General features: G+C 48.4%; 2 protein-coding genes across 7 annotated transcripts in view; both read left to right on the top strand.

Moving 5' to 3' along the window:
• Positions 1-27,181, top strand: part of arhgap5 (Rho GTPase activating protein 5) — a 39,442-nt gene extending 12,261 nt beyond the window's left edge. Inside the window, exons 2-8 of one of the 4 annotated variants that reach the window (XM_061777124.1) lie at positions 1,977-5,876; positions 9,735-9,888; positions 19,209-19,286; positions 21,296-21,427; positions 22,469-22,574; positions 23,267-23,396; positions 24,920-25,060. In XM_061777124.1, coding sequence (XP_061633108.1) covers positions 2,154-5,876; positions 9,735-9,888; positions 19,209-19,286; positions 21,296-21,427; positions 22,469-22,574; positions 23,267-23,372 — 4,299 coding nt within the window. In that variant the 5' untranslated portion in view covers positions 1,977-2,153 and the 3' untranslated portion in view covers positions 23,373-23,396; positions 24,920-25,060. Of the gene's footprint in view, positions 1-1,976; positions 5,877-9,734; positions 9,889-19,208; positions 19,287-21,295; positions 21,428-22,468; positions 22,575-23,266; positions 23,397-24,919 lie in introns of those variants that run through there. The other 3 variants (XM_061777122.1, XM_061777121.1, XR_009789061.1) reach the window with 3 other exon arrangements.
• akap6 (A kinase (PRKA) anchor protein 6) overlaps positions 25,676-27,984 on the top strand; it is a 77,305-nt gene continuing 74,996 nt past the window's right edge. The window contains exon 1 of one of the 3 annotated variants that reach the window (XM_061777114.1): positions 25,676-25,815. The gene's annotated coding sequence lies outside the window, so the exon portion shown is untranslated. The remainder of the gene's footprint in view (positions 25,816-27,984) is intronic. The other 2 variants (XM_061777111.1, XM_061777112.1) reach the window with 2 other exon arrangements.

Here is a 27,984-nt window from a genome sequence, read left to right as displayed (position 1 = left end):
TGAACCGCAACAATGCGGGAGTCCACTGTACTTCGAATTGTTCGATGGCCGATATGACCTTAAAATAAAACAGTCGGTTATTTTTTGTTTTTTGTACAAAAATCCGATTTCCAATTTTAAGGCGACCTAGCAAAATACAGTGGCTGAATAAGTATTTAACACGTCACCATTTTTCTCACTAAATATATTCCAAAGGTGCCATTGACATGAAATTCCACCAGATGTTGGGAACAACCCAAGCAATCTGTAAATACAAAGAACAAAGTAGAACAAATAAGATCAGAAATTAACTTGTGTGTCATAATGTGAGATGACACAGAGAAAAAGTATTGAAAAGTATTGGTATTTATTGAATAATTGGTACAAAAGCCTTTGTTTGCAATGATAGGTTCAAGATGCCTCTGTATGGAGAAACTAGTCGCATGCACTGCTCTGGTGCGATTTTGGCCCATTCCTCCACACGAGCCGTCTTCAAATCGTGAAGGTTCCGTGGGCTTCTTTTATGGACTGTGAATTTCAGCTCTTTCCATAGATTTTCGATTGGATTCAAGTCAGGTGATTGATTGGCTGGGCCATTCTAGCGGCTTGAGATTTTTTTTCTTGGAAACCAAATGAGAGTTTCCTCGGCATTATGTTTTGGATCATTATATGCTGAAATGTCCACCCTCGTTTCATTTATCATCATCCTCGTAGATGGCAACAGATTTTTGTCAAGAATGTCTCTGTACGTTTGCCCATTCGTCCTTCCTTCAGTAATCTGAAGTTAACCAGTACCATTTGTTGAAAAGCAGCCCCACACCATCATGTTCCCACCTCCGAACTTGACTGTGGGTGTGGTGTTTTTAGGGTGATGTGCAGTCCCATTTCTCCTCGAAACGTGTTGTGCATTATGGCATACAAGCATTTCATTGCTTGCTCGCATCAGACAAGACTACACTCTCCCAGTATTTAACCGGCTTGTCTAAATGTTGGGTCCTGCGTGGTGAGCGTGCATACAGTACGTTACTCACCGTTTTCCTTGTGACAACGCTGCCTGTTAATTCCAGGTCTTTTTGAAGCGCTCCACAGGTGCTTCTTGGCTCTTGGAAAACTCTTCTGATTATTCTTTGCACAAATCCTGCGAGGAGCACCTGATCGAGGCAAATTCATGGTGGTCCGATTGGCTTTCCGCTTCCGTATTATCGCCCCGACCGTGGATCACTGGATCGTTCAGAAGCTTCGATACGCGCCTGTAACCAATGCCATTATGTTTTGCAACAATTAGTTAAGCTCTCTGCTCTTAACCATCCTGAGATGCGTCTTGACTCCCACCTTGGCAATGAGACCTTTTTGTAGGCCATCAAGTCGGATTGAAGCAGCTGAGATTCATTTGGACTGACAAGGGGCTGGATTGCTGTTTGATTATTGATGATTCTTGGCTTTCCATGCCCTTTTTTGCACCTCACCTTTCCCTGTGTCAGTTCACATTACGACACGCAACTTAATTTCGGATGTTATTTGTTCTTCTTTCTTTGTATGTATGGACTGCTTGGGTTGTTCCCAACATCTGGTGAAAATGTAATGTCAATCGCACCTTTGGAAATATATTTAGTGAGAAAAATGGTGACGCGTTAAATATTTATTTTGTCTCAATACGAGGGATAAGACTTAATTGATCCCGCACCGGGGAAATTCATTGGTGACAGTAGTTTGGTGAAAAGAAAAGGACGCTATTGTAAAGTAAACCAGGGGGGGGGGAGAACTTTAAAAAAAAAAAAAAAAAAAAATGATATGTGGCGCACAGTATTTCACATATGTGACATTGAAAGTGTTGTTGCTTTTGTGTGTTCCGGCAATTCTTTGGTGATGGGATGTTTATGGCATATCAGTGGAGCAGACTTGTTGCTTACGTCTCAGAGGCAACAGCAACAAGCAGCGAATTGTTGCCGTGTAAAGCGTGCACGCGTTAATCCGGCTCCAATTGTGTGTCTCGCAAGGCAGGTGATAAGAGGAGAAGCCGGCCGCAGTTCGCCAGCTCCGAGAAGATCTGAGGGGAACGTGGGACCGCTCGCTCCCGGAGGCCGAAGATGAACCCGCTGGCGTGCCACTGACAGGAATGATATCCTGAGCTTTTTCCTGACAGCCAGCGACTCAGCGATGAGCCTGAGGATATAATGGCCAAGAACAAGGATGCGCGCCCCCCGACATTCGCCGTCAGCGTGGTTGGCCTCTCCGGGGCGGAGAAAGACAAGGGAAACTGCGGCGTGGGCAAGTCGTGCCTGTGCAACAGATACGTGCGTCCCGACGCCGACGACTACTACTCGGAGCACACGTCCGTGCTGAGCACAATCGACTTTGGGGGGCGCGTGGTGAACAATGACCACTTCCTGTACTGGGGCGACGTTCCCCACAGGGGGGACGAGGGACTGGACTGTAAGATCCAAGTCATCGAGCAGACGGAGTTCATCGATGATCAGACGTTTCAGGCGCACCGGAGCACCAACATGCAACAGTACAGCAAACGGGCGGCGACGACCAAGCTTCAGTCTGCCGAAAAGCTCATGTATATCTGCACGGACCAGCTGGGCCTCGAGCAGGACTTTGACCAGAAGCAGATGCCGGACGGGAAGCTGAACATTGACGGCTTTGTGCTCTGCGTCGACGTCAGCAAGGGCTGCAACAGGAAGTTTGATGACCAAATGAAGTTTGTCAATGGCCTCTACTCTCAAATCGCCAAGTCAAAGAAACCCATTGTGGTCGCTGCCACCAAATGTGATGAGTTTGTAGATCAGCACCTGAGGGACCTCTACACTTTTGTGGCCAGCAAGAAGAACTTGCTCCTTGTCGAGACGTCGGCGCGCGCCAACATCAATGTGGAGCTCTGTTTCAACGCTCTCATCCAGCAGCTGGACAAAACCAGGGGCAAGCCAAAAATGGTGCCATACTTGGAGGCCGATAAAGTCCAAAGGCAGCTTGTTGCCTCAGTGACGGAAAGATTTGAGAAACTCATGGTGCAGATGGTTAGAGATTACCACACCACGTGGAAAGCGGTGGTCAGTAACACAAAGGGCAACCCCGACTATGAGGAGTTCGTCACCTTGGAGGGCTCAAGGAAGGGCAGGAGCATGTTCACAAAGCACATTGCACAGCTGAAACAAGAGCACATCAAGAGGAGGCGAGAGGAGTACCTGACCACTCTGCCCAAGACCCTCAACAACCTCGTGAGCCGCTTGGACGAGGTGGAGCACCTGACGTGGGCCGAGGCGCAAAGCGTCATCCGCAACCGCTCCGATTTCCAGTGTTGGTTTGTGGTACTGGAACAGACGCCGTGGGACGAGTCGGACCACATCGACAACAGCGACCGGCGGATACCTTTCGACCTCCTGAGCACGCCCGACGGCGAGAGGATTTACCACAACCACGTCCAGCACCTGCTGTCGGAAAAGAGGAGGGTAGACATGAAGGAGAGGTTCAAGAAGACGCTGGACAGGGTTCACTTTATCAGTGCCGGGCAGCCTTGGGAGGAAGTCATGTGCTTCGTTATGGAGGATGAAGCCTCCAAGTTCATCACAGAATCAGATAGGAGGGATGTTTACTGTAGACACCAGCAGGAAATAGTTGAGCGGGCCAAAGAGGAATTTCAGGAAATGCTTTTTGAGCACGCCGAGCTCTTCTACGACTTGGATCTGAACGCCACGCCGAGCTGCGACAAGATGAGTGAAATTCACAGCGTGCTCAACGAGGAGCCTAGATACCGGGCGCTACAGAAACTGGCCCCGGACCGTGAGTCGCTGCTCCTTAAGCACATCGGCTTCGTTTACCACCCCACCAAGGAAACTTGCCTGAGCGGGCACAACTGCGTGGACCTGAAAGTGGAGCAGGTTCTCGCCAACAGGCTGGTTCAGCTGGACCACGGCCGCTCGAACCTCTACTACAACATTGCCAATGTGGACAAGATCAACCTCTGCCTCCTGGGAAGGGAGGGCCTCTCGCAAGAACTAGCCAATGAGATTCGAGCTCAGTCCACGGACGACGAGTACGCCCTCGATGGCAAAATTTACGAAATGGAGCTTCTGCCCGTGGACGTCAACTCCACGTTGCTCTTCAGTCACACCTGGGTGTCCACGTTCAAGCCGCACGGCTGCTTCTGCGTCTTCAATTCCATCGAGTCCCTCAACTGCATCGGGGATTGCATTGGCAGGATCCGAGCGGAGATCGCCCAGGGCAGGAGAGAGAAGTTCTCTCCTCCTCTCCCGTTTATCCTCATCCTGGCCAATCAGAGGGACAGCGTGTGTAAGAACATACCCATCCTGCGGCACCAGGGCCAGCAGTTGGCCAATAAGCTGCAGTGCACCTTTGTGGACATTCCGACCGGTGCCTTTCCGCGCAAGTTCACGGAGTTCCAGATCAAGCAGGGCCTTCGAGCGGTTCTGGACGGCCTCAAGCAGAACTTTGATGTCCTGGCGCCGCTGCCCTCCATCAAAGACTTGTCGGAGGCCGACCTCCGGATCGTTATGTGCGCCATGTGCTGGGACCCCTTCAGCGTCGAACTCATTCTCTCGCCTTTTCTGGAGTCGCACTGCTGCAGCGCCGGGCAGCCGGGCCAGGCCAACACGCTGCTACTGGACAAGATCATCGGGGACAGCAGGAGGAGGATTCAAGTCGCCGTCCTCTCCTACCACTCGGCCATCGGTGTCCGCAAAGATGAGCTGGTGCACGGCTACATCCTGGTCTACTCGGCCAAGCGCAAGGCGTCCATGGCGACGCTGCGCGCCTTTTTGGCAGAGGTCCACGACGTGATCCCCGTCCAGATGGTAGCCATCACAGACAGCCAGGCAGACTTCTTTGAAAACGACGCCATCAAGGAGCTGATGACCGAAGGCGAGCACATCGCCACGGAGATCGCTGCCAAGTTTACGGCGCTGTACTCGCTGTCGCAGTACCACCGGCAGACGGAGGTTTTTACGCCCTTCTTCAACGAAGTGCTGGAGAAGAAACCAAATATTGAGAGCTCCTTCTTGTTTGACAGCTCGTCGAGGGAGTGCACCACTGGGGCCGCTGAAGACGTCTTCCAGACCTCGCCACAAAGCCACTCTCCGGCCTACAACACGTACTACCCGGAGTCCGACGACGACAACGAAGCCCCCCCGCCGTACAGTCCGATAGGCGACGACGTCCAGCTTCTTCCCACGCCCAGCGAGCGCACCAAGTACCGTATCGACCTGGAGGGCAACGTGTACCCGGTCCACAGCACGCCTTTGGGCGACAACGAACGCAACCACAAAGTGCCTCCGCCCGTTCGACCCAAGCCGGCTCTATCCAAACCCAATGTGAAAAAATTGGACCCCAACTTGCTGAAAACCATCGAAGCCGGAATGCGAAGCAACCGCCGCCCGCCGCGCATACCCGCCACGCACTCCGACGACGTGGAAGCTTCGGACAACTATGCAGACCCCGCAGACACCCTGCCGAGGACCAGGGGCTTCCACACCGACGACATTTACGCCGAGCCCGACGACGCGCACCGCCGCCTAGTTAAGATCCGGAACTCGTTCGGCCTGCACGGGGGAGGAGAGGACGAGAACGGATACGACCGCAAGACTCAGACCGGACGCCGGCCCTCCAAGTACAAACACCGCTCCAAAATCCTCTTCAGCAAGACCAAAGCCTACCAAAGACGCTTCCACTTGGACAGCGACGGCGAGGAGACGGGCCCCACCACGCAGAAGAAGAAGAAGGGAAGGGCCCACCGGGGCAGCGAGGAGGACCCGCTGCTGTCTCCCGCGGACCCCTGGAAGGGTGGCATCGACAACCCCGCCATCACCTCCGACCCCGAGCAGGAAGATAAGAAGATGAAGAAGAAGAAGACGCCCAAGACGCCAAAGGAACCCAAGAAAGTGAGTCCGGTCTGCTTTGCCGACATATTTCTTTTTTTTAATTTTTGTCTGCATGTTTTTATGTGGTTGAGGCTTAAGACGGGTTAAAAGCAACACAGATCGAAAACATGCATTTTGTATCTCGATAAGGTGAGTCCGGTCTGCATAAAGTTAAAGTGCTTCATACGGTCAGTCCAAAGGTGTCTGATCCGTCGGTGGCGCAGCGCATTTCGTGGTTCGGTTAGAATTGCTAGCGAAACATCATCATCGTCATCGTCATCGTCATCATCTTCATCGTGCCGTTCACATTTTGACGTCATGATTCCGACACCGCACCTTAGAATTGCTCAACAGGACGACGAAGTGTGCAAACGTCAGCAGCCGGCACCAGAGGTTTGTCTTCAACAAGTGAGGAGGTTTCTGAGGTCTATATTCATGACATGACTCACATTCTTGGGTCAAAAGCTACAAATGAAAATCAATCAATCAATCAATCAATAACAGCAGACATAAGATCCACTTGTCACACTGCTGGAATTCACTCGCTTTTGGGGCGGGGCGGCGTACTGTCTCGTGCAGTATGCCGAGCATGGCTTTCGTTACCGTGACGACGGGGCCGAAGCAAACAAGTTAGCCGCTTTGTCGCGATATTCAGCCACGTTTCTGAGCCCTCGAGATCCTATTTTCTGAACTCGCAACAGATGTAGGCCGTTTTTCAAGCGTTATTGGAGACGCTGAGCATCTCCTCCAGAGCAGGAGATGCTCACCCCTTCAAGTCCAAATGAAGCTTCCGCTGGTTAGCCTGGCTCCAAATAATCGGTGTTGACACTTGATGTAAGTTAGCCAAATCATAACGACACAAATGGTCAAAATTGTGTGTGTCGCTCAGGCGCTCTTTTCAAAATACAGCAGACCCCCACTATTTGCGGGGAAGAAGGAGCGGGCCCTACCGCCAATAGTGACATTTGTGAATCATTGATGCGGATTTTTAATTGCATTGAAAAACATTTACTGTTTTTCCTGACAAAAACATCATGAATGAGCCGGGCATCGGGTAAAAAAAAAAAAAAAAAAAAAAAAAAGCCAATTACCAGGAGATGGGGTCAAAAAACACAGAAGTGAGGGATTGGGTAAAACAAATAAATAAATACACAAATAAGAGAGGGTTGAGAAACCCCCCACAAATAAGCGGCAAATTCTGGGGGATGGATTCCCCCTCGAAATCTGTGGATGACGAAGCGCAAATATGCAGTGCTCCACTGTAGTTCAATAAACTTGAGCGAGCAATCAGATATGTTGTGCTGCTTCTCAGCAGCTCGTGCACATTTGTGCATCCGATGCAGCTCTCCTTACCTTTTGGCTTTGACATGCTCGCGGTTCATCCAGTGGAGTAGAATTGAAATGAATGCCTTCTATTATCACTCTACACCTACAATGCGTACATGCAATGAGATTGAAAGCAGCTCCTTCTCCAGTGCAGACATACTGTAAGTTAATACAGGTTCAGATCAAATGTACAAAAAGAAAAACGGTCCGTAATAACGCAAGGAGAAAAAGACTTGAATTGAAAAAGAACAGACTCATTGAATATTGCACGGTAGGTGGATAAAGGAAGCGCGGGGTCAGAGGTTAGACTGTGGACTTTTGCATGAAAGTGGTTCGGGATCTTTGCCCAGCCTCGCTGCCGAGTCATGCGTGAAGAAAGTCGGTATGGCTGCAGCCTGATGTAAGTTAGCTGAATTGTGACGACACGATCGGTCCAAATCGAGAAGCTTTGGCTCACTTGCACGTTGTCAAAAATAATCCTGGTCGGTTGTTGAATTTGATGCAAATATTTGGAGACAATGCGAAATCGTATTTCCCCTTTCGAGCTCATCGCGGAATCAAGAGAGGCTGTCAAAAGAGATCCCGAGACGCTGTGCCAGAGTCTCTTCAATTGTTATTCCATTAGAATTGACTAGAATCTAGTCATCAAAAGCGCTCGGAAGACTCTTTTCTTGCGGTCGAGTCTGGGGGGCCGACGGCGATGCCGTTCCAAGCCCGTTGAGCGGGCGCGGTCAACGGCGAGACGCCATCGTGAACGCGCGCTGACATTCGTCATTTGTCAGACGTTTGGTTTGTGCGACGTGGTTTGTCAGCAAAATAATGGTGTGTGACCAAACATTTATTAGCGTGCAAATGGCTGGAGAAAGTGCCGCGGGCGCCGCACGGCCGTCATGAATCGACGGCATTGTGGGAAAGGAATCCCCCGACTGCAACTCATTTTTGTCGAGGTCACATTGCGGTTCCGCTTTCCCTCACAGGGCCGGCCCGTTAGAACTGTAAAATGAGGGGGGGGGGGGTTTGGGTAACATGACAGGTGATTTGTTTGGCAGCCTGGCAAATAGAGAAGAGTTCAGCAAAAAAGAGGCTTCAAGTCGCTCCCAGCTGAAGTTTCGGCAAAAGTCAACAGAAAGCCAGATTGGCCCTTTTGTGCTTTGAAAACAAGCACATTTTTTGTCGTGTGTTGTCGTCAGCCAAATTCTGATGCGGCGAGATGACGGCTCCGCCCTCGAAAGCACCCCGCCTTTTTAGCGCTCGCCGCCGTCGGCGGAGAAGAGCAACGCATTGTGGGAAAGGAACGTCTCCGTTGTCGTCCTCCGTGCTGCCTTCATCGCGCCCGCCAACTTAACATAATACGCTCCCGGTTTGCCTTCCTCCTCCTCCTCGTTTCCTCAGCTGACACCATCTTCCTCCTCCTCCTCTTCCTTGAAAATTCCTCCGTGTCTTCAATCTTTTCTTCCTTTCCTTTGATGCACTTTTTCTTTTCCAACTTTTTCTCCCCGTCCTCCCCCTCCCGTCCGTCCGTCTCCAGTCTTTGCATTTTTATTCTCCGTTTTTTTCCCCTCGTCTTGTTTTTCTTCTTGTGTCCCACATTTTGTGTCTGCTTGATGTCTTTTCAGTCATTCCCTCACCTTCATCCTTTGCCCTTTTTAAACTTCACCTTCATCGTCATTGTCATTATAATCCAGGTTGGGCAAGCTTTTGTGCCCACGCAAGCGCCACATTAGAGTTTTGAAAGGGACAGGTGGGCTGGCTCAATTGGAGATGAGGAAAGGAAAAAACATTTGTAAAATATGTGAAGTAGTTTACAGTCGACCCCTAAAGATCCACAAATGGTTGATGCTCAGTAAAATTGCCATGAAAAAAAACTAAACACTTAATAGGCTGGGATCAGATATAAAAAAAAAAAAAAAAAAAAAAAAACCCTGCAAATAAGTAGGGGCTCGGGTAAAACAAACTGCAAAAGGGCAGGAGATTGTTCCAAAAGAAAAGCAGGGGGTTCCTGCGAACTCGAGGGTCGCTTTCTCCCCAAATTTGCGAATAGGTGAATTTGCAAATGCCAAACAGCAAATATGCGGCGGTCTACTTTCAATTTTTAATGTTATTATTTAATGAATTAATCAATTTTTCAAAAACATAAATTGAAAGTCATTTGAAATGTACAATGTTAACTTTTTTTTTTTCAGAAAATCAGGCAACAGATCATTTATTTGGATGATTATATGGAATTTGATAGGGAAAATGCTGAATTATTAGATTATTATTACTACTAGAACGGACCTGATTTTTTTTTTTAATGAAAAAATAAAAATTAAGGACTTTTCATTGAAAAAAAAAAAAAAAAATAGATTTCTAATTAAACAAATCAAGTCATGCCATAATTGTTGCAATTAATTTAGTTGAACTTTTTTAAAATTTGTATTAAGAATGTTGGTTGCATCCATTGAAGTAAAAACATGTTTATTAAAAAGTTGCACTTGTGTTATTTGATGTAAATGCTGGTTGGGCCGAAAGACAGAACAAAGCAGACTTTCTGACGAACGTTTTTTGGTTCAGGCCAAATCTTCGAAGCCGCCCAAGCCGCTGTACCCTCCCACCCGAAGAACGTGGGAGAGCAACAACTTCGGCGTGCCGCTGCGCAACCTGGTGGCCCCCGATCGACCCATCCCGCTCTTCGTCGAGAAGTGTGTGGACTACATCGAGCGCACGGGTGGGGACTCGTCCTTTTCTCTCTCTTCACCTGTTTGCTTCGCGGCGCCGTCCGCTCGGCTTTTACGTGCGAACCGCTTCTCCCGGAATTTTCCGCGCGCCGTCCGAACACGTTGCGCAACAACATCAAAGCTCAAGCGTCATAGCACAATGGCATACTTTTATATCCAAGAAGATAGTTTGAGCATCATTTTAGCACAATCAGATACTTTTAATACACTAATAACGCTAAGCATTTAGCACACTTTTTAATACGCAACGCTAAGCGTTTAGCATATGTTTAACAGATGTGTGGACTCGAGTAACGTTACTTAGACTCGACTCACGAATTTGATGACTTTTGACTCGGCAATACAGTCCCCTCCAAAAGTATTGGACCGGCAAGGTCAATTCCTTTGTTTTTGTTGTCTAATGTCATGAAAAGTCCATCCATCCATCCATTTTTCTTTAGCGCTTATCCTCACTGGGGTCGCGGGCTCCCGGCGCCTATCCCAGCTATCTTCGGGTGGGAGGCGGGGTACACCCTGAACCGGTCGCCAGCCAATCGCAGGCCACATAGAAGCAACCAACCATTTGCACTCACAGTCACACCCACGGGGATTCAACCTAGCATGCATGTTTTTGGGATGTGGGAGGAAAGCGGAGTGCCCGGAGAAAAGCCACGCGGGCACGGGGAGAACATGCACACTCCACACCGGCGGGGCCGGGATTTGAACCCTGGTCCCCATGACTGTGAGGCAGATCTGCTAACCGGTTTTTCACCGTGCCGGCTGTAATGAAAAGTCCTCAACCCATAAACATATTTTTAGTATGTCACAGGATTGTAGAATTTGATCATCTAAGTGGAATTACTTGGTTTTAGTACCAAGTAAAATACTCAATTTGTAAATTGTGATGTTTTTAAGCATCTTCGCTCAATAACATTTTGTGTCTTTGTACAGTAATTCACTTTCAAAACGTTTTGTACCAAAAAAAAAGGTCTTTTAAGCAGACCATATGGTCCACATACTTGCATGTTAAGCGCGCAAGAATGTGTATAAAAAGATATAGTTAGATGATGATGATGGTATTTTCCCAAGAAAGGCCTGCGCGTGTTGTGGAATCGATACTAAGTCGCTTTTGAATCATCCGTACGAGGCCTGCGTCGACCAGCCGACGGCCCGTCGCGGACTGCGCACGGCGTCCTCCCCGGACACGTGCGGCGGCGTGCGCCGGGGATGCCGCCCCGGCGCACGCCGGGAGCGCGCGTCTGGTCGGGAGCCCCGATGACTGGCAGATTCCAGCGTGAAGTCCTGCTGCAGTTGGAAGTGCGTAAACATGGAATGTTGTCTTCACCTCCTTCAAGTTGGAATCTTTTCAGCCAAACTTTACTTTGAGTACAGCGGCAGTCCATTCTTATGTACATGAGATACATTTTTTGTTCACAGTTTCAAAGCGTTCTCAGGTGTCTTAAGTCGTTGACCGCAGTGGGCGTTTCTATTCGGCCACTGGAATCCAAGCGACGAATATATTTGTCAAGTACGCTTTCCATCGGCCTGGCGGGTTGGAGGGTCTCGCCCGGCTGTAGTGATAGGCGGACGCCAGTAGATGGCGGCGTTGCATCGCTTTGGATCGGAGATCAGTACAGCTTTTGAGTAGACCGTCAAGATTAGGCGGCGAATCTCGGCTTGTCATTTCGATTATGAGGGCGAGAAATGCCGACATGTTGGAAGTTGGACAAGTTGAGGCACCTCAAAGTTGAACAGAGGATGTATATGCATCGTATAAACAGAGTATGTGTGGCGGGTGGTATGTCGTAGAAAGTGTGTGTCGCCATCATAAGAAAAGATGATGCAGTCGATGGAGTGACGGATGCGGGGAGTCACCGTTGCTCACGGTGCGTTTCTGAAATAAGTCTTTAACAAGTGACTCTTTTTCTCACTGCATATATTTCCAAAGGGGCTATTGACATGAGCATTTCACCAGATGATTGGAACAACCCAAGTAACCCTAACCCATACAAAGAAAGTTGAACAAATACGCTCAGAGATTCAGTTGTGTGTCATAATGTGAAAAAGTATTGAACAGGGCAAGGGGTATTCATTGAATACTTGGTACAAAAGCCTTTGTTTGCAATGACAGCTTCAAGGCGCCTCTGGATGGAGAAACTAGTCGCATGCATTGCTCCGGTGCGGTTTTGGCCCATTCCTCCACACGAGCCGTCTTCAAATCTTGACGGTTCCGTGGGCTTCTTTTACGGACCTCGAGTTTCAGTTCTTTCCATAGAGGTTCGATTGGATTCAAGTCAGGTGATTGGCTGGGCCATTCCAGCAGCTTGATTTTTTATTTTTTTTTTTCTTGGAAACCAATTGAGAGTTTCCTCGGCAGCATGTTTTGGATGATTATCCTGCTGAAATGTCCACCCTCGTTTCATTTTCAGCATCCTCGTAGATGGCAGCAGATTTTCAATCATGTGAAGAATTATGGCATCCAAACGGTTCCATTTTGCTCTCGTCAGACCAGACTATATTCTCCCAGTATTTAACTAGCTTGTCCAAATGTTGTTGAGCAAACTTGAAATGAGCTTCATCCATCCATCCATCCATTTTCAACTCCGCTTATCCCGGTTAGGGTCGCGGGGCGCCGGAGCCCGTCCCAGCTGACTTGGGGCGAAAGGCGGACGACACCCCGAACTGGTCGCCGGTCAGTCGCAGGGCACACGTAGACACGGACATCCGTTCGCACTCACATTCACAGCGTCACTGGAACAAAAATAACGCTAATCAAAAGACAATTTGAAGGCACGGTGCCGCGGTTAGCACATCGCGGGCCGATGTGACGATTGCGCGCCAACGCTTTGCTATGACCACGCTCGAGCAATGTGTTGTGCACGCTAACCCAGTGATTCCCAACCTTTATTGAGCTAAGGCACATATTTGACATTTGAAAAATTCCACGGCACACCAACAAACAAAAAGTGGGTACACGAGTCAATTATACACTTTCTGCCATCTCATAGAAGAGCATTGATTTGTTCTGTCTGTCTTTATATGCCGCTGGCATAGATGGATTCAAAAAAACATAATTGGTTGTAAATAAATAATATTTTGACCAATTAAGTGAAATTTGATAACTTCCCGCGGCACACCAGAAGAGCTCTCACGGCACACTGGTTGGGAATCACTGCTCTGACCTGTCTACATGTGTTGTTGCACCGTTTTGTGTTTCTGTCGCTCAAAGGGTTGCAAAATTGTGACCGTCGATGCTGTTAGCTTTACTTACTTCATTCTTTATTTCAGGGAAAAAAAACAATTGAATAGAGAAACAAGGAAATTGTAACAACAACAATAGTGACAATACTGATTTAAAAAAACAAAAACCAAAAAATTGTTCAGTCGCCTGTCAGTGACATTTTCCATTCATATTCGCAATAAGCTAGCGGGCCGTTCTGTTCACTGTTTGCCAAATAGTTGGGATGTGACGTGAGTTCACTTGCACCCTGTGAGTGCTGGTATATTGTCTGTCTACATGTTGCTGCTGCACCGTTTGTGTTCAGTTCGTTGCTTTAAGGGTCAAAGAGCCGCAACATAGTTGCTAATTAGCATTAGGCTAGCAAGGCCGTTCTTGAGGCGGCAGTTCTCAAGTCTGAGCCGAAAAGAAAGGGTTAGGCTCGTATCTGGAAAAAATGCCAAACGGTGTCACTTGTACCCGCTTTTCATGTGTTGTGGTTGACTCTTCGGGAGCGGGAATTTCCTGCATTCTTTTTTTCTGCCAGCCAACGTTGGCGTTTTTCTATTATGTTGGCGTCTGCGCTTTTCATCCTTAATTCCTGACCGGAAAAGCCCTTGGGAATAAAAAAAACAAAACAAAAAAAACCAAATCAATGAATGCGTTTGGGTCTGCTGGATTATTGTTGGCGTTCCAGCTGACCGCCGTCTTTTATATTCACTCCATTTATCAGCACGGTTACGCCGCAAACCTTCTGGAGCTGCTTTACATCCCGGTTGCCATGGCAGCACCGTAATCTGCCCCGGTAGAGTGTGCGATATTTGATGGCTCCGAGCAGCTTGAAAAGTGTGTCGCATCTTCTCGTAGCTGACCCGAGCGTGAAGTGGTGAGAGTCATGAAAGCGAGACTAAAACGTTATTGCGGGCGAAACCTGCCAAACATCAAATCCGCCATGTGGACACCATATCAAAAGCATTTTTGATACTTTACCCCACCCACATTTCAAACACATTTCATGTTTTTTCAAGGATTCCTGAGTACCGGCTCTCATTCTCGCTGTGAAGAAATGGGAGATTATTATATAACATCACTTTGAGGAAAAGAAGACGAAGAGAAAGGGCGTGCGTTTGTCACGCCCAGTTGAATGTTCTTTTAAAAGTGACCTTTAAAAGAAAAGGTCGATTTTTATGGTCTTTATTTATACTCCAGTGAGGATAAGAAGTTCAGAAAATGGATGGATAGAATTGTCAATAGGATAATCGATTCTAAAACGATTTGAAGGTGAACAGCCCTAATACCCATGAAACCGATCTTTTAAAAAGTAACCGCGATCTCGCGGTGGAGCTAATGAGGAAGCACGACATAGCGGGCGATGACTTTATGACGACGGCGTTGCAGCGTTGCTCGCCTCGTGAGCGCAGATGTTGTCAGTGTGCTCCCAAAATAGCCTCCGAGGCAGGAAGTGCGTCACGTTGTTGCCGAAGTGAGATTTTCGGGCTCATTTAGACGACGTGCCAAACGACATCCGATCGCATCACGACTCGCTGCGTGAACGCGGTCAGCCGCGTGCCACAGTGCCAACGTAGCGGGACACTTTGCTGACTTGACATTCTTGAAGTCGAATTGAAGCGTTCAAATCATTTACTTTGAGTATTTTGAGGACGGTGCGGCCACCGTGAACCAAGTTCTGGTGGCCCAGGCGGAACTTCTACTGGCCCCGAAAATTCATCATACAATTGGATAAGTACTGAAATTAGGGTGTGGTTTCTTGCATCAACCGGCGAATTTTACTACCATTTGTATAACAAATCTCGGTACGTATTTCAATTTCTATTCTGGCCGTGATGGAAGTTTGTAAACCTGACGTGCAAAAAATGTGCGCAGTGCCATAAATGGCTCCGTCCATTTTAGCAGCTAAAACCCCAAATATTTGGGGTGTGTCGATTTCGTCGTATTTATTTGGGAACTTTGTCGGCCTCAAGAAAAGCCAAAGTCGGAAATAAGATCATTGATACACAAAGGATATATAGTGTACATGAACACACCCGAAATGATTCAAGACAAAGACGAACACGACTAAATAAAAATCAGCAACTGACAAACATACCCGATATTGCCAAAAGTATTTGCTCACCTGCCTTGTTACACACATGATTTGAAGCCATAGCCATATGGTTAATATGTTAGTGGTTTATAGGATGTTGGTCCCACCCTCTGCAGTTAGAACCGCTTCAGCTCTTCTGGGTTTATGGGAATTTGTGCTCACTTTTCCAGAAACGCATTTGTGAGGTCACACACGGATGTTGGACGAGAAGGCCCGGCTCGCTCTCCGCTCCAAATCAACCCGAAGGTTTTCGACGGGGTGGAGGGCAGAACTCTGTGCAGGCCGGTCAGGTTCATCCACACCAAATTCTCTCGTCCGTGTCTTTATGGACCTTGCTCCGTGCACTGGTGCACAGACGTGCTGGAACAGGATGGGGAATCCGAAAACTGTTTGACTGTGCAAAACATCTTGGTGTGCTGAAGCATTCGGATGTCCTGTATTGATATACTTTGGTGGGAACGGTTTGGAGGTGGCCCCTTCCTGTTCTAACATGGCTTTGCACCAATGCACAAAGCAAGGTCCATAAAGACACGAATGACGGCGTTTGGTGTGGATGAACTTGACTGGCCTGAACGGAGTCCTGACCTCGAGCCGATAGAAGACTTTTGGATGAATTAGAGTGGAGACTGCGAGCCAAGCTTTCTCGTCCAACATCAGTGTGTGACCTCACAAATGTGCTTCATAAATTCTCAGAAACACACTGCTAAACCTTCCCTGAAGAGTTTAAGATGTGATAAACGGATCCACCTCCCACGCTCAAGGGCGGGTAGTGTGTGCTGGTGGGGGGGGGGGGGGGGGGGGATTGGTGCTGCGGGTCTGAAAGGGATGGCCCTCTTCGTGGGTGGTTGTCCGGCCTAATGGGCCCGACCTGCGGGAGCCATCCCTCTTCATCCCTCTTCATCACTCACACTCACGGTAGATATTTTTCTCACTAAACACATCTGGCACATACACGTCTCAAAGGGTTCCTGGGGTACTGGAATGGGATCGGGAGGGTGCGGGTGTCGGATCGGGTTTCAGAACGTCTGCTGTTTCCCGGTCCGTGCGCCCAGCCCCCCTGGATTTTAAATGCATCCCACACACTCCCCATGTTTGAATGCACCACCTACCTCTGGGAGGCGGTGGGTTGTGCGTGGGGCGGAGTTTGGCTGTTAGGCAGTGGTGCCCGGCAGCCCTGCCCCCACCCCCTCGGCTCACTGACGTCTCCAGATTTTAATGCGCCGCACCGCTCGGGGGGGCCCTGCGGCCCCCACTGTATGGCCGGTTGTCGGGGCGCCTCGGTGGGGCCTCTCAGGTGGACCGATTGTTCGGGCGGGGTCCTCGGCCTCCGCGGTGCGGCCACAGCAATTACAGGACACTTCTGTAAGTCGTTGTACATGGAAAACGGTATCAATTCACTTGCATGTACACCCCTAGGACTCTTTCACTGGGTGTGGGGTCACGCACTTACTGCGACAAATAACTCATGAATTGCATCCAAGACGGCGCCTACCAGTGCGGTCGCCTCGGTGACGCGCTCTCTAGTATTGTTTTTGTTTTTGTGTTTTTCGTTCGTCTTTGGCGACATGACACGACTCACGTACACAAGGGGAGACTTGCTAACCATCAAGGAGGCTACTCCGGACTTTCTTTCACCAACCAGTTCCCCCCCCCCCCCCCCCCGAGTTACTCACCGGAGCGGCGTCCGCGGTCTTCGGCGCATGGAGGCGGAGGCGACGCCACAGAGGGAAGCGAGCCGGCGTCCGGATGAAACTCCGCAAGAGAGGACACAGATTGGCGTTCCCGTCGATCCACCTCGCGAATGTACGCTCCCTAGCCAACGAAATGGACGAGCCTCATCTCCTGTTAAAGTCCAGTAAAGACTTCGGACGTTCCGCTCAGCTCAAGTGATTTTTTTGTTTATTTTTATTTTATTTAATTTTATTTTTTTTAAATGTATTAATCAATGTATTTTTTAATTAAACTTTTAATTACACCAAATACGTTAGTAAAGGGGCGGCACGGTGGCCGACTGGTTAGAGCGTCTGCCTCACAGTTGTGAGGACCGTGGTTCAAATCCGGCCCCGCCTGTGCGGAGTTTGCATGTTGTCCCCGTGCCCGCGTGGCTTTTCTCCGGGCGCTCCGCCTTCCTCCCACCTCCCAAAAACATGCGTGCGAGGTTCATTGACGACTCTAAATTGTGTGAATGTGAGTGCGAATGGTTGTTTGTTTGTGTGTGGCAACCAGTTCAGTGTGTACCCCCCGCCTCCTGCCCGTTGATAGCTGGGACGGGCTCCAGCACGCCCGCGACCCGCGTGAGGAGAAGCGCCTCAGAAAATGGATGGATGGACGTTAGTGAAGGCACTTTGTGCACATTTTTGGAAGTTTGTAACAGCTTTAGCTTCGGTCCACTGGTTTTCCCTCTCATCCCTCGCTCTCTCTCTCTCTCGCTCATCCCTCGCTCTTGCTCTCGTTTTGGTGCCTGAAGTGAGAAAGCCAACGGACCGATTACATGAAGTGAACGAGCGTGTGTCTGTGTGTTTGTGTGTGAGTGAATGAGTGTGTGTTATTGAACGAGTGTGTATGTGTAAGATCTTCGCAGTGCATCCAACGTGAGGCAACCCTGAAGGCAAAGCCCAGCTGAGGCTGGTTTGTTGGGGGCCCCGGGGGTCCATAGAACCCCTCGGTGGACACCAGTGTATAAAGTGTGGGCGTGTGTGTGTTGGGTGGGGCGGGGGGTTGCCTCCAGTGCTCGGAGGCGGGGCTAGTTGGACCCCACCTGGGTGCACTCGGAGGCCCTCGTATGCTGTCCTCCATCAGCTTCACGCCCTGGAAAATGACGACTCCATTCGTTATTGTCCGTTTGCCAGGTGGCACCAAAACGTTAGCTTTGTGTCGCTAACGACGGTGTGCCTCTCTCATGCTAACACACGTGTTGCCCCTCGTTAGCATCTTGTGCTAACCTTAAAGAGCACGTTTTAAGCAAAACTGCAGTTGTGCGTTTCGTTGTAACTGAAATCATCTTTCCGCATTGAGATGAATGGAAGTGCCGTTAATCTGTCATCTTCGCGAGAAAACAACAATTCTTGTTTTTTGAGGAAAAACGTTACAATACTGTACTGAGTAGAATGAATAAGAATGAATCACTTTTGTCACACTTTTTCAGTCAGTCAGTAGAAAAAAGAGAAAATGTGAGTTAAGGGACCAAAGAAAGATGTGAACGTGTGCAAGGAGGGCGCGGCGGCGGCGGCGGCGGCTGTTGTCATTTGGCACGTTTGGGCTTCATCTTGTCATCTTGTTGATCTGAGTGTGTTGTTTTTATTTGTGGGTCTTTTGTTGAGTTGACTTCCTGTTGTCCCGCGGGAACGCTGGCAGCAAATCCTTTCTCACGCTTTCGTGAACTCGTGACCTGCAGCGTACCAAGGAAACCAAATGTCGAAACCGCGCGTACGAGATGCTAGCTTTTTTGAGTGCGAGTAAAAACCTCACGCCTCCGTGTGCGCGCGTGTGTGCTAAAAGATAAAAATAGGTAACGATTGCATGCATCTGTCGCGCCCCAGGTTGGCAGTTTTTGGTCATTGCTACCAGTGTTGCATCATCACTGAAGTGTTGGCAGCCCGCAGACATCAACGCTGTGCACGTATTTGTTTTATTTGGAAAGTCCGACCTCCGCCGGTCACGTCCACGCAATGAATTTTCTTTCTCTCGAAGAAGTCGGCAACTTCTTCGTACTTTTGACTTGTGGTGCCTCGGGATACGAGCGACCCGACTTACGATCCGCTTCAATGGGGAAAGCGGACTTCGGATACAAGTGTTCTGACTCGAGTAGCGGCTCACACAAAACCGCCAACGTGTCATCACTGCGTGTGCGCAAGGATGTTATGCACACACGACACACGACAAGGCAGAGCAGCGGAAGGGACATCAACTCATTCATCTTTGCTTGAGTGTGCGCTTTGTGAGTTGGAGATGATGATGACTTTGACGTGGTGTGTGTGTGTGTGTGTGTGTGTGTGTGTGTGTGTTGTCAGGTTTAACCACCGAAGGCTTGTACCGCGTCAGTGGCAATAAGACTGACCAGGACAACATCCAGAAGCAGTTTGACCAAGGTAAGACCCCGACCGGACCAGCGCCCACATCCCCCGGACTCACGGCTGCGGTGTCCTCGAGCGAGACACCGATACCCCGAAATGCTCCCCGGGCGCTTCGGCCGCCCCCTGCTCCGGTGTGTTCCACTCACGTGTGTATGTGTTCGCTGCGATGGCTTAAATGCAGAGAACCAATTTGGTCTGCATGCATGCATGCATGTTCATGACAATAAAGGCTGATTCTTCATCTTCTTCTTCTTCAAGACACATGCGGTGTCAGTGTTGTACGTGCACGTGACGCATTCACGTGTGTGTATGAGATTGTGTGACAGCTGTCCTCCTTTTGTCCTCGTCTTCCTCACTGGTCCTCTCCTGTGTGTGTGTGTGTGTGTGTGTGTGTGTGTGTCAAGCTTCACATTTGTCCCTTTCCTGTCAGCTGTTAAGAATATCCATATTTTATATATATTTGAAAGCTAGACAAACAGACTAGTCGCCAGTCAGTGTCTGAGCACATTTTCTCCATTTTGGTTTGACCTGAAACAAATGTTTGGTTTCCCGGAGGCCGACAGGTTGCTTGCGAACCTTCTGTCCTCCAGTGGAAGAGCACATCGTTGTTCGATGATGGTACCCGTAGAAAAGATTGAAAATAATTTGACCCTACGGAAATGTTCCATCAAGGAGCGGTGTGCCCTCAAACTTATAATCAGTCAGTCGCCCTCTTTGAAGGCTGACAAGTCAACACTGTGCTGTTTGGTGACATGGTGTGTACCACACTAAACATGGACCGCAGGAAACGAAGGAGGAAGTTGCCTCAGGAGATCTAGACGAGCACATTCAAACTAAAGGCTATCAAGCAGCTTGATGTCACTGTGGCTACAGTTGCACATAGTATTCCGAAATTGAACATCCGCGGAACTGGAGCCGACCTCCCTGGACGTGGCCGCAGGAGGAGAATTGAAGAGAAGGATATGAATGGTAACAAAAGAGCCCAGAACGACCTCCAAAGAAATGCAACGTGAACTTCAAGGTCAAGGTGCATCAGTGTCATTCGTCTTCGTTTGAGCCAAAGTGGGCTCCGTGGGAGACGACCGAGGAGGACGCCACTGTTGAAAAGAAGTCATCAAAAAGCCAGACTGGAATTCGCCAAACTGCTTGTTAACAAGCCACAAAGCTTCTGGAAGGAATGTCCCACAGACAGATGAGACAAAACTGGAGCTTTGTGACCTGCAAGGCTCATCAGCTCTATGTTCACAGATACAAAAATGAAGCATACAAGCAAGAAAAGAACACTGTCCCTACTGTGAAAGGAGCATCTGTCTTTACTACATCTGGCACAGGGTGTCTTGAATCTGTGCAGGGTCCAATGAACTCTCAAGACTATCAAGGTATCTCAGTCGCAGGGCACGGGTCTTGCAACGGGATAACGAGCCGAAACACAGCTCAAAACAGGCAAACCTAGGACTATTCTGAAGCCCTGATCGAAGGCCCGTTGAACGTCCGCGGAAGGAGCTGAAACGTGGCATCTGGAGAAAGCGCCCTTCAAACCTGAGACAAGTGGAGCAGTTTGCTCATGGAGAGCGGGCCAAAATAGCCGCTGACAGGTGCACAAGTCCAAAGTTACAAAAATCCTGTGATTGCAGCCTCACCAAAATATGAAGTTAAGGCTCCCATCATTTTTTTGTTTCATGACTTTGTTTTTGAAAAGAATTCTCTTGAACCACAATTGGAAAGCAATGTACGACTTTTATTGGTTCATTTTCGTTCCGTTTTTCTTTATTATTACTCCTTCTGTCAGATTCAAGTTATTTCTGGGCCCACTGTGGGATTTCTCTCATTGAGAGAGGCCTAGCAACAGTTTTCTCCATTAATGACAAAGATACATTATATAAAGTCAACAAGATGATTTGGTCCCCAAAATGTTTCTGTTTGTTTGTTTCTCAGAGCAATCGATTGAAATTGGACGGTTTGGCCACTGGCCCCGCCCGCAAAATGTCTTTTTGATGGGATTTGCGCGTTTGTGTGCGCTTTAGATCAGAGCGTGGACTTCGTGGCGCTGGACGTGGCCATCAACGCGGCGGCCGGAGCGCTGAAGGCGTTCTTCGCCGAGCTGCCCGAGCCGCTCATCCCGTACAGCCTCCACCCCGAACTGGCGGAGGCCGCAAGTAAGAACTGGCCGGCGCTTCCGCAACTATCCAACTATCGACTCAGTCCGATATGACAAAGTCCTTGATTTTATTGTCAAGAATAAAAGGAAAAAAATATTCATTCATTTAACAATTCACATTGTTTTGTTACAAGCCAATATTTATTTGTTATTGATTTATTGGAAATAACACAATGAAAACATTTGGGACATTTAACATGTAACACTTTCATTTATTTTAGCCTGTAATTGATGAATTGTTTTATTGTAAATCATTAATACAAAGAAAGCAAATCCCTTTACAATTTTATAATGCAGTTCACATTTTTTCTTTAATTGATTATATAATAATAGTACAAATTTAGTTTTATTGCTCTATGGTAAATCATTTGTAACATTAACAATGTAGCACATAAGTTACATTTACCATTTATTGTACGTACGTATTTTATAAAGGTGTCAATTGCTGAATTTGTCTCATCAGAATTTGGATTAACCTCGATGCCCGTTTTGCTTGCATGAAAAGAGAGTTCAGCGTCCCACTCTCCCAATATGACTTCGATTTTTCTGGAAAGCGCCATCGGGCTGACCTTTGAAGCGAGATTTGGCGCCGAGCGCACGGGTCGGGGTCAGCGATCACTGATTTCAGATATCGTCGGAAGATAATTGTGTGATTCATGCGTGATTCATGCGCTAGCTTTTTTGTGATGAAGCCAAAGTTAACGCTTCAACTTTGACAGCCCTAATATTTGAGTTGTTGGTTCATTTATTTTTGCTACATGAAAAATAGGAGTCAAATGTAAATGTTGTACGTATTTTATGAAATGATTGGGGAATTGATCAATTGTCAATAATACAAAGATCCTGATGCAAATTTCCATTTTACATATTCATTTCACGTTTTATTTAATTAATTGATTGGTAGGAAAAATCTCTCCCAAATGAACCCTTTTCGAGTTTAGAGAAATGTGTTTGAGCGCCACGAAGACGAGATCCAGGACGAGCGGGTCGCTGCGAAGTACGTGAGCACCTTTCATCTTGTCGTGTGTGTGTGTGCCAGAAATGGTGGACTACGTGGAGCGTCTGCAGGTCCTCAAGGAAATCGTCAAGAAGTTTCCCCCGGTCAACTATCACGTCTTCAAATACATCATCACGCACCTCAACAGGTAACAACAAACTCAAACAGTTGCCTGCATGGGTGGTTGAAAGAAGTTCACCACCGAGAATTCAGTACAAGCCAACTTTATCGTCAATGTTACAGGAAGAAATAATAAATCCGTCGGGCATCTTACAGTTTGCAGCCTTGAGATAAAAAGGCAAATATAATCACACAATTATCCAAAAGACCTTTATTTATTGAACCCGGTCCTGCTGAACCAGCTTGTGGTTGAGGAGGTCTACAAAAGTGTTGGGGGAGCTGGGCTTGGCGTAGTTTCTTGAGCAAGTACAGTTTTTGACGACCAGGCGAGGTTTGCCAAAATGTGGACTCTGAGGAACTTGAAGCGTTCCACCCTCTCCATCCAGAATCTTCGGCTTACTTCTAGTTCCGTCTCGAAACGAAAGAAAAACTCAAAATCTTTTGTCGCATTTCCCTCGTCAAAAGTCTCAACACTCATCTGATGACACTTAAAATAAGACTGATCACCTCCCAAAAAGTTTGTTTTGGGTTTTTTTGCGACTTCAACTTACTACTTCCTTTTTAGGTGACGTCTTATTTGATTTAGTTTTGACTAGAAATAAGACAAATGTTTTTGCATTGTATAGAGGAACGCCAGTGTGCTCGGTGCTTTCGGATTTCCTGAAGTCCGGATTGTTGATTCCACACCGTTTTGCCTGAGATGCCGGCGCTCCTCCGCAGGGATGGCGTCGTCAGCAAATGTGTTGCTGTGGATGGCGGAGGAGGGGGCCGAGGACACATTCCTCAGGATGAGAGTGCGGGAGGCCATTCGGAGGTCTCTTGCTGAGGAAGTCCAGGATCCGGGCGCGCGGTGAGCTGTCAGTGCCCAGGCCGCTCAGCTTTGTAACCCGTTTGCGGGCTACAACTGTATTCAATGCAGTGCTGCAATCCACACGCAGGTGTTGGCATTGTGGGAGGGCTCTGTTGATTGCGTCTTCTGTGGAACTGTTTGTCATCGGAAAGAGAATCCTTGATGTGAGACATTTGTTAGAGCGACTGGGCGACAGTCGCTCAGGCAGCTCAAAGTGTTCTTCTTGGGTACTGCCACAATGATGGCTGATTCAAGGCAGGTGGGGACTACGGACCGCTTTTAGCGAGAGGTAAAAGATGGCGGCGAAACCTTCTTCTAGCTTCTTTACAGACGGTCACCCCGTCTGAACCTGCCACTTTCCTTTCGTCGACTCGGCGCAGTGTGGCTCGCACCCGGTGCCGCCGCAGCCGGACGGAGGCCTCCGACGCGCTCCCGAAGAGCAGGATAGGGTCGGGTTCGTTCCACTGTTGCGCCGGTCACAGCGGGCGAAGAACTTGTTCAGGTACTGTCCGATGGCTCGGGTGTGATGCGCTGTCCTTGCAGCCGGTGAGCTCTTGAATCCCCTGCCACGCGTTTCTGGTGTCGCTGCTGTTCAAGCGTTCCCCGATGTGCCGTTTGTATTCCCGTTTCGGAATACTGTTCGGATGCTGTTCTGCACGGACCAGCGAGTCTCTTTGCAGGCCTGCCGGTCTTCTGACTTGAAGGCGTCAACCTGCGCTGTGCACCTCGCCGTTGGGAGCACAGTTCCTGGTCGGGGGACTCTTTGCGCAGAAGTTGGCGGATGTGCGTCTTTCCAGGTCCGTAGTTTCTAAGCAGGCCTTCACGGCTGCTGTGGCTTCCTCTGTACAGACGATTTGTCTACAAGGCCGACGTTTAGGAGCAGGCATCGAGGCCGGAGAGAGCCAGATGTGGGGGGGTGTAGACCTGCTCTAAAGTTCTGTTTGCAGCGTGGCCTCCTCGCCTGGTCAAGTTGTCGTTTGTGCGTCCACAAACACAATTCACGTTACAGACGTTCAGAGAAAGTGAACCCCGACGGCATGCGACATTCAGCCAACGTGACTTGCTTCCTGCCAGTTAGATGCCCACAATGCTTTGCGTGGCAACATACTGCGCTAGCGCGAATAACACAAAATGCAAAACACCGCTCCGTTGTGCACATTGGGGCATCCTGGGAAGACTCCCTTTTGAGGTGCAGCCATCGCTAGCTAGCCAACTAACTGCATGTCGTAATTGTAAGCGCCGATGCCAATGAAGGCGCCCGAGCGCTTTAAAAGCGGGGGAGGGGCCGCGGATATTTGAACGCGAACGGTGGAGCAACACGTGTAGGCAGATCATATAACAATCCTCAAACGTATTTATTCTTCATCCTGGACAAAAATGACGACGACAGCAAGTGCCGTCTGCACGAGTGTGCGTTTCAGCTCAGCGCCTTCATTTGCAGCGTGAAATCGTGTACGTTCCATGAAATTGTGTTACGACTTTGACTATACGAGAGTGATGTCCGTCTTTGTGAAACATTCCAGGGTAAGTCAGCACAGCAAAACTACGCTGATGACCGCCGACAATTTGTCCATCTGCTTCTGGCCGACGCTGATGCGGCCCGACTTTGAGAACAAAGACACGCTGTCCATCACCAAGCTCAACCAGGCCGTGGTGGAGGCCTTCATCCTGCAGAGCGACTTCTTCTTCCACGGCGGCGACGTCCCCGAAGGCGACGGCGCCCCCGGGCCCCCGCCGCCGCCGCCGCACCGTTGCCACGAGATGGTGGAGGCGCTGCTGCCCCTGCAGCTGCCGCCCCCCCTGCAGCCGCAGCAGATTCGCCACGCGCTGCCCCCCGAGCCCCTCGTTTGAGCGCCGCCCCTTCTCGTGTTTGCAAACAGCAAAAAGGGACTCCTCGTTGTTTTCATCCAGTTCGAAAGAACAAAACGTTGACCCGATTTGTCTCATTTCAATTTCCGGCTCCAATCCAAAAAATCGCAAATTGAAAAAAGGCAGCAGGACCGCCATTCGGGAAATGGAATTGCAAGGAATTGCCGTAGAATTGACCCTACCTGGCAACAAAGCGCTATCGTCGAAATGAAACTCCAACTCACTTCAGCTGAGTTCCGACGACCGCTATATTCACATGAAATTGAGTAATGTGGCCGTTTTTAAATGAGCTTTTATCTTGTCTGAGCCAGCAATTGAAATATGACAAATCCGGACATTTTTCATTGGATTTCAATTTTGAGTCCCGTTTTGGTTTTTGCCTAGAAAATGTGAAGACGGCTGATCGCCCCCTTGTGGAGAACGGCATCACGACGTCACTTTTTGGATCTTTTTTGGCACATAGCGATGACGTTTTCATGTTGCCTGTGCTCGACGGGGTCAAGGGTCAACTGCGGGACTTGTTGTGCGTGACCTCCCACCCCCACCCAAGGTACAAAACAAACAAACAAAGACTCCAGGTCTTCCTAAAGGTTTTCACATTGCAGCACAGGAACCTCATCTTCCTCATCGTCATCACTTGTAGATAATTGAGAAGAGCACAGTGGCTTTTGATCACTTTTCTTTTTTGATATATTTCTATGTGCTCTCATTTCTACCCTGTTTGTGTGTGTGTGCATGTGTGTGCGCGTCCGTGTACGGATTCAGGAGGGAAACTTAAGTGGAGAAAGGGACGAACTGCCAAACCACTACAGGCCACTGCTGCATGTTTTAGTGAAGAAAAAAAAAAACATTCATGTTATTGTCAGGAATGTTTTTGCAGTTAAAGGGGAACTTTTTTTTCTTTGACGTTCAACTATGAATAATTTCATATTTTTGCCTAAATGTCCAATCGTTTGTTTTTCCTTTCCCTAAATAGAGGAAATACATTTATAAAAGAATCTAAATATATGAGAATTTATCAGCTCAAACGCTGCTGATGGACTCGAAAACATGGCAACCGAGTACAAGACGTCACGCCAGTCAGTGAATCGCGGAAGGAAAACGCCCGGAATCCCGACTGCGTTTGAACGCAGCACGGCCGGCAGGATGGAAAGAAACTTTTTATTCAAGCCCGCAAAGAAAAAACGAAGAAGAAAGACGTAAACATGAACAGGAATGTTTTAGTTTTAAGAAAGAGAAAAGAAAATGTGAAAAGTGTTCGAGTAGGTGACGGACGGACGGACGGACGAAAGTTTGGTTTTGAATCCACACGTGCACGTGCGTGCGTGTGTCGAAGGAGTGTGTCCGAGCCGGTCCGGACGCGCGTCCTCGTCGTCCGTTTGACGTCACCTTGGCGGCCGCATCACGTTGTTGACGTGTTAGCATGACGCTAACAAGCTGCTAGCACCTGAAACGTCCTTTTTAGTGTTTTTCTTGCTCGCGATTGGATCGATGGAGTGCAAAATGCAAGTTAAGGGAAAATGTAGCAATTCATTGAAGAATCAATGACATCATTAAAAAAAAAAAAAAGTTATTGTTCATGAAGCAAATCAAATTACAATGCGGCCCGCCACTGGTTGCCCTTGAGGAAACGAGGACGCCCGTCCGGGAGGAGGACAGCGTGACGGTTTTCTGGCGAAAGGCTTAAAGCGACATAACGGTGGCGATTGTGCGGCGGACCCGACGGCGAGAATGGAACGCGGCCGATCAACCGCAAAACAAAACATTGAGTGACGAATGCAAAAAAACAAAAATAAAAACAATTAAAATAATAATAATATGCTCCGCTTTTAATTTGAAACCAGCGAGCAAAGGACTGGAAACTGGAAAACGTTGGTCTTGTTTCCAAATAAACTTTCTTTTCTGACAAAATGTCACTTTTGTTTGTTGCCCTCCCTCAGTTTGTCGTTTTTCTCCGCGACCAAAGGCGAGCGGTCTTGACCCGCCCGAAGCGGCGGTTTTCCCGAGCGATTTGTCCCAAAAGGTCTTCGAGCTGTTTCTTGCCGTTCCCAGCTGAAGTTGATTCGAAAATGTAAAGCGACAATTACACTTTGTGTATTTAAAACGACCACCTAGCCTCTGCTAGCTAGCTTAATGCTAACACGCAATGGGAAACTGTGGACATTGAAGGAGAACGTGGCAAAAAGGAAATCATTTTCATTCTGTTGAATGACGTCATCAAGTATACAATTACAGAGCGCTATATGGAACGGATAACGGCCTTTGGAATTCATTTCAGCGGGACGAGAGTTACAATCACGGAACGAATTCAAGTCGCCCCTTGTGTTAGGATGCGGAACGACATCGTTGACAAGTCATACTTGACTCTGTATTCACTGGAAATCTGCTTTCATTAGTTTTGGCTTCCAAAAGATGCAACAAGAATTTCCAAAAAGAAAAAAAAATACCTTCGATGCACACAAATGACAAAAGTACGAAAACGGCGTACGAAATTAAATGTCAAGCAAATGCTGATGCAAAAACACCTGTTTAAAAAGCGAATTTGAATAATAAAGTCTTGAAAGTATGTGAATGCTTTAGTTTCAAAAGCAACAGAATTTACAAACCTTTTTCTCAGAAAGACAAATACATTGCGCCCCCTCGTGGTGGCGGGATGCTAAGCAGCTGCTAATTGCCTTCACGTTCACAGCTCCACAACGTCTGAAAGGAAGCCCGACAT

Source organism: Phyllopteryx taeniolatus, chromosome 6 (assembly GCF_024500385.1).
Source record: "Phyllopteryx taeniolatus isolate TA_2022b chromosome 6, UOR_Ptae_1.2, whole genome shotgun sequence".
NCBI lineage: Eukaryota > Metazoa > Chordata > Actinopteri > Syngnathiformes > Syngnathidae > Phyllopteryx > Phyllopteryx taeniolatus.
Note: the sequence above shows the minus strand (reverse complement) of the source record. Positions and strands in the feature narration are given on the sequence as shown.